This window comes from Rhinolophus hipposideros (genome assembly GCF_964194185.1).
Source record: "Rhinolophus hipposideros genome assembly, chromosome: 5".
Classification (NCBI taxonomy): Eukaryota; Metazoa; Chordata; class Mammalia; order Chiroptera; family Rhinolophidae; genus Rhinolophus; species Rhinolophus hipposideros.
The window spans coordinates 31205876-31213014 of record NC_138051.1 but is presented as its reverse complement, the minus strand read 5'-3'; the positions used below and the strand labels follow the sequence as shown (position 1 = coordinate 31213014).

The 7139-nt window shown below is 38.2% G+C and overlaps 1 protein-coding gene across 1 annotated transcript; it reads left to right on the top strand.

Annotated features, from left to right (window-relative positions):
- Nucleotides 1-4776: 4776 nt before the first annotated feature.
- LOC308497857 (olfactory receptor 4F15-like) lies at nt 4777-5715 on the top strand (the record flags this gene model as incomplete). The annotated part of the gene is made up of 1 exon (XM_081048952.1): nt 4777-5715. One exon carries the CDS (start codon nt 4777-4779, stop codon nt 5713-5715), a length of 939 nt encoding a protein of 312 aa, XP_080905078.1.
- Between the last annotated feature and the right edge of the window lie 1424 nt (nt 5716-7139).

The window sequence follows — 7139 nt, the reverse complement described above, 5'->3', positions numbered from 1 at the left end:
GAGACTGACTAAATCCATTTTGTAAATCTACAAAAGAAATGATGATGTTTAGAGCTAATATTAAAGAGTTACTTTAATGATCTTTAATTGAGAAAAGTATGGTGGTAGATGAAAGTCCTGGAGAACAAAACATTCAGTGTTCTTTTAGAACATACTCAGTTTTCTCAGAGCAAAAATTGGCTCCTATCACACGTTCCAGGGCAGTTGGAATGCCTTGGTTTAGTTTTGTGTATTCAACCAGGAACAATGTTTGTTTTTGAAACTCTGAGGACACAAGCATATACATGTTAATATCTTCTGGTACTCAGTTCTTTCCTTTGCTTGTTTTCCTTTGTATTAGGTTGGTGCAAAAGCAATTGAGGTTTTTGCAATTATTTTTAACCTTTTAAATTGCAATTACTTCTGCACCAACCTAATAGATTATCCAACCCATTTCCAGACTCCCCATTTTTCCTGTTTCCTTGTCCAATACTTTCTTCTGAAGTGTCTCATGTAGGTTTATTATACTTGGACAGTACCTCATGTTCCAAATCTATTTGGCTTTTTATACTACCAAAACTCCTATTTGCTTAACCACCTATATTTGGGTTAGTTGCTGCTTTCAAAAAGTGATCAGAAAAAATAATTTACACAAAGATGTGAAAGACTTGTCATTTCTTATTGCCTAACCATTGGGGAGACATTAGTATATTATTTCCCAGATGTATTGCTTGGGTGCCTAAAAAAATTCTAACTCTACCTACCAAATTAGGGAATACATTAGGTATACAGCCAACATTTTTGTGTGTTGAAATAATGAATTCTTCCACAAAATTTACATTTTTATGAAGTGTGGTTATTATTGGCTCCTAGTGTTTCTAAAAATGACTAGTTAGCAATTGTTTAGAAATCTTTCTTCCTTTGCTCCTTTCTTATTCATCTTTTGTCTGTCTATTTGTTCATCGTCCTTCCCTCCCTTAATCCGTCCGTCCGTCCATCCATCCATGCATCCAGGTAGATGTACTTACTCATTCAACCCTCCAACACATACTAATACCACGTGATGGGGGTGGTGCCGGAACCTGGGACAATAGAATAATGTAAAACACTCTGACTTTTCCCTGCAGGGCTTCTCAGCCTTGGCATTGTTGACATTTGGAGTTGGGTAATTCTTTGTCATTGGGGGCTACACTGTTGTCCTGGGCATTGTAGAATGTTTAGCAGTTTCCCTGACTTCCACCTACTAGATGCCAGTAACAACCCTGCTCCTTCCTCCACCCCCTGTCCTGGTTGTAACAACCAAAAATGTTTCCAGACATTGTCAAATATACCCTGTAGGGAAATAAAATATCCTTGATATGAACGCTGTTTTAATGAGAGACATGTAAAGGGCATATTTCCTGCATTTTATAAGTCTTATAATAAAGGTGCACATATTGGGTATATATTTGGATGTATTCTGTCTTTGCTCCCACCTCTGATCATTGCTAATATACTTCTGCAAAATAATTCTTAGTTCAATCCCAAAAGGAGATCATATATTTCAGGAAATTATTCATCATAACTCATGATTGACTTCTTTTGTACTACAGTGACTTCTGGTATTCTATGGGATAGATCCTCATTCAAATAAACTATCCAGCCAAATAGCTAATTAGACTTTAATGTTGGTTTTTCTACCATGCAGTTTCTGTTGAAATGACTTGCAAAGATATTTAATATAAATGCTCTTTTTAAAAAAGTAGTTATTAAATACTGAACTATTAAAAATGAGCCAGTGTATATAGATCAGGGTGTGAAGAACTGGAATTTGTAATCAACTCACCAAATTGTTTTTTTGGGGGGGGTTTAATGAAAAATTTTGATGACTTTTAACTGAGGTTATTATTACTTCTATATTAGTAGTTTTTCAAGCACAGACCTTTAGTAGTTTATATAACAAACAGAGGTTGGCAATAGTTAAAATAAATAATATTCCATTAAATCTTAACTAGGTATGAGATGTTTGTACTGATTTGCTCATAATATAGGCCTCTTATTGTTATACTTTCTTTGCTTACATAATTTCATTTATTAATGCTCCAGTACTGTTTTTTCTTAAATTCTAGATTGACACATGTCTTACTTTAGGTTTTGGAGAGTGGTGATGGAATGTCATTGTTCTTTATGTATTTTTAATTCTAAAATTCGAGGAATCATTAGAATATTGCTTCAAATGCTTTCCTCCTCTTCATTCAGTCCTATAAAACTTTGATTATAGGAATTCTTTACCTATTGACCATGGGTGGAAGTGGAAGGAATTTGTAATTTCCTTTTTGTTGAGATTTCTGATAATCAGTAGATTTCAACCGCAGCAGAGTTTTATTATAGTGTTCACAATTATTAGCTCTTTATTTTCAGTGATAAATATTTCTCACTTTTAATTTACCCTGGCTATATACCTATAAAAGAGATGTTGTGAAGGATTAACTTTATCTCTGCCTCACTTTTTTTTTAGAGATGCAGAAAAAACTTCTTAAATAGAGATACGACTGACTCTTAGCTGTAATATTCATCTTTGGGGGTGTGCAGTCGAGTACACACAGACTTTTGTCACAGTTCTAGATGTCTTGGCAGAATAAATGCACATAACACAGAAAAAGAATGACTTCCCTGTACCATTGGTCATCTGTTGTAGTATAAGTGGCTAATATATTCTCTAAGAGCTATATCTGAATCTTTGTTCAAATGCAGTCTGGTCTGCCCTTGGTAAATTGGTCTGTGTAGCCAACCAGAGCAGAGACACGTTTTGTCTTTTGGATACATGCAGGACTGACAGTAACTGAGTTGAGATTACTCTGGCTGGAAGTAGAAGCTGACCTTTCTGTAGCTCTAGTATTTTGCTCTTTATTTATATTTTTGGATGTGTTTTGGGTTGAAAACTTTGTCACATTGTGTCGAGAGGTCCATGACTTAGCTTTAAAAAAATTAAATAGAGAATCGTTTGTTCTCTTCACTCAAAAATTCCTACTGGGTTATAGCAACATTGTAGTCTGTACTATCATTTTGCTAGTGAATTCCATGTCTTTCTACTTGAGGTGTAAGGGATCACTCCTTTTTATTTCCCACAGACTCCCTTCTTAAAGCTTCAAATACCTCCTTATTCTAGAGGGCTTATTAAACTTGTTGACTACATGTATATTTACTCTATTAGTACTTTTAATAATTTTTATTTTCATATGAAAACTCTGTAATGAGATGCGCTATTTCATAATCTCTACATGGCCAGGGTTATTTATAGCCCGGGAAATTTCACCAGGCGTCATGTCAGTATATCTAGGATATAACCACCTCTCATTACCTCTATCTTTATCAATCTGATCTAAGACCCATCATGTCTTGCTTGGATTGTTGCCATAGCTTCTAATAATCTCCCTGGTTCTATCCTTGAGACTCTAACGTGTATTCAATGATGCAGCAGTCGAAGTGATCCTTTAACAATGTAGGCCAGATTTTGTTCTTTCTCTGTTTAAACTCCAGTTGCTTATCTCATTCGAATACTAACCAAAGTCCTACGGCTTATAAGGCCCTACTACACACACTACTCTCCCTGCTCCATCCCCCAAGCACTCATGGTTGACCTCTCTGGTCTCCTTGTAGTTCTTTGAACATACCAAGTCAGCTCACACCTCAGAGCTTTTACTCTTGCTGTCATCTCTGCCTGGAATATTATTCCCCCCCAAAAACATTAATGGTTTGCTCATTCACCTTCTTTAGCTTTCTGATCAGTCAACTTATCAGCAAGAAGTTTCGTATCAATTCTATTTTATAAAAATAGTACCCATACTACCGTATTTACCTTTCTTGCTTAGTTTTTCTCCATAGTGAAATCATCGACAGAAACCCTATATATCTTTTTGCATATTTATTTTTTAATTGTCTTTTTTTTCTGCCAAAATGTAAATGCCTGAGGATAGAGACTTTTTGTCTATTTTGTTCTTGGCTATATTCCTAGTGCTTAGACTACTTCCTGGTACGTAGTAGGCGCTTGATAAATGTTTTTTGAAGGAAATGAGTTAATATTAATAGATAGGACCTAATTCAGTCCAATCATTCATTTATTCAAAATCTTTTTTTTACTACCCAATATTTGCAAGGTACTATATGGGGACAAAAATGTAAAGTCATGATGATTTATAACCTTGAGCAGTTTACAATCATATGGAGGAAAAAGACATGAGACCAACTCTAAATAGTAAATGTGGGTGTATAGGTGGGTCATGAGGAAGGTTAGGCAGATGAGTTACCATTTGACTTGGATATTAATGAATTAATCATATTTTGGGGAGTAGAGAATAGGAAGGGTAATTTCTGGCTTCCGGAATAAAAAATCAGAGTCACAGGATCTTATAAGTCTCTTTGTCAAAGAATAGCCCTTTGTGGCCTATCTAGTATATGAGATTGATTATTACTCCTCCAGGGAGAAGATAGCTAACATTGATCGTACAGATAAAGCAAGTTAACATTGAATGCCTTTTGTTTATGGTTTCGTCAGGTGCACCCATGGCTACCAGTACACTAGATCACTCACCGTTCCTCGTGCTAGCAAGACCACCTGACTACTTAGTTACTCTCATATGTAATGACAGCAATAGTGGCCAACAGGATGTTATTTGATTTTTGTGAAATGCTAAGGTAATATTCGACTTCCAAAATTTACATACTTTTTCATAGAGGGTATTAATATAATAGTATTAATTTGAGTAGTGTCGTTTTCTTTCTTTAGGTAACAGGCGAATGCACCTACCAAATGAACCAATGTATGGAGCCAACTACTCTGTGGTGTCTGAGTTTGTGTTCCTGGGACTCTCCAGTTCCTGGGAGATCCAGCTTCTTATTTTTTGCTTGTCTTGTGTCTTCTATGTATTTAGTATTATGGGAAACCTCCTCATAGTGGTCACTGTGACTTCTGATCCTTATTTACATTCCCCCATGTATTTTCTGTTAGCCAATCTCTCCATAATTGACCTGATATTTTGCTCCATTGCAGCACCCAAGATGATTTGTGATCTTTTCAGGAAGCGGAAGGTCATCTCCTTTGGGGGTTGTATAGCTCAGATCTTCTTTAGTCATGCTGTTGGGGGCACTGAGATGGTGCTGCTCATTGCCATGGCCTTTGACAGATATGTGGCCATATGTAAGCCTCTCCACTACTTGACTATCATGAGCCCACGAATGTGCATTTTGATTTTAGTGGTTGCCTGGACCATTGGTCTCATTCATTCTTTGGCCCAATTGGCATTTGTGGTAAACTTGCCTTTCTGTGGCCCTAATGTAATAGACAGCTTTTATTGTGACATACCTCGGCTCATCAAACTTGCTTGCACAGATACCTATAAACTGGAGTTCATGGTCACTGCTAATAGTGGGTTCATTTCCGTGGGTGCTTTCTTCTTGCTCATTCTCTCTTACATCTTCATCATGGCTACTCTACAGAAACACTCCTCAGGTGGTTCATCCAAGGCTGTTTCCACACTGTCAGCTCATATTATTGTCGTGGTTTTATTCTTTGGTCCACTGATTTTTTTTTATATGTGGCCCTCTTCTTCAACACATCTGGATAAATTTCTAGCCGTATTTGATGCAGTTTTAACTCCGTTTCTAAATCCAGTCATTTACACGCTCAGGAACAGAGAGATGAAAGTGGCGATGAGGAGAGTGTTCAGTAAGCTTACAGGTTTTAGAAAAAATCAATAAATGGCTTTATTGAAACACAAAATTTCCAAGTGACTATTTACAATTTTTTTGTCCCTCATAGCCAGTTCTCATGAAGAATGCACCATTTCTCTGAGGTCTTATCTTGTTCTTTTGTTTGAAACACATTCCTTTGTTTCTTCATTTTGCTGACTCTGTGTTGGCTTCCGTGCATTAGATAAAACAGCCACCTCTCCAGTCTTAAAGGAGTCTCTTCATTTTAGAGATAAACCTTACTGTTACACCCTACCCTAGCTCTGGGTTTTCTCTCAAACCTGTGTAATTTCCAAGCAGCTTGTTTTATTTTTAATGGCTCCCAGTAGTTGAGGGTGTGTCCAGAGCTGTCAGTGTCCCAAAGGGAAAGATCTCAGTAAGCACCTTTATTCACCATGATTGGGATTCAGACCCTCAGGTAGCAGCTTTAAAAGTAGGCAAATATATACAGTCCTGTAGGACCATGAGCGTAAGCCTCGCTGACCACCAGTGCCAGGCCATCTCTTGTACGGCAGTTGCAAAAATTGGGGTTCCAGACGAGTATATAAGTGCCTGTCTGGGAGATAACTGTGAGCTGTGGGAGGCTGAGAGATAGCAAAGATGGCAGGCAACTGCCTGTGTTCTGAGAGCACGTCCGTGTGACATGTGGCCATTCCTGAAGGCTGCCTCTCAGGCTAATGCTCCATGACAAGCAAAAAAGCAAAGGAGCCTCTCTCACACCAAGTCGGGACAGCCCTTGAGCACTGCTGCCACGCTTGGCCTAAGGGCAGGTGAGTTCGAGTGCACATGCCCTTGAAAAGCCGTTTCTAAGGTCATAATAGCCTTGAGGGTCTTGTGGACATGAGCCCCGCAGGTTTTCAAGCTAGATGTTTTAGGGGCTTGTCTCTCAGGTGCGGGTCTTAAAAATTGGGGGTGCCTGATGTGGGGTTTGAACCCTTTGCACCTCAGGGAGAAGCTCCTGTTTTGATTTCCCTCCTGACTGTGGTTCTCTGAGCCAGCTGTGGGGTGTATGGTGACATTGTGACACAGCCTTCCCTACCTGCTTAGATGTGGGCCTTCTCTCCTTGGCTCCACCTGTATGAGTTGCTCAGGCAGGTTTCAGGTTTTTCTCAGAGGAAGTTGTTGTATGTTTGTGGGAGAGGGTGAGTTTAGGATCCTCTTACATCATCATCTGAGACTGGAACTGGGATTGTCTTTGTGCTGTACATCACTGAGTGTTCATGGACCGTCACCACCATATGCTGGGTCTATTTTGTTCTCACTGAAGAATGGGCGACGTTCTTCCCTGAAAAGAAAGAGGGACTTTTACATTAAAGGCATAAAAATCAAGATAATATTAACCCTTACTTTTCAGTTCCCAAATAATCGTGCCAATAATATCTTTCACACATATTAAATAATGATGTAAATAAGTTTGTTTCTCAGGAGAACCA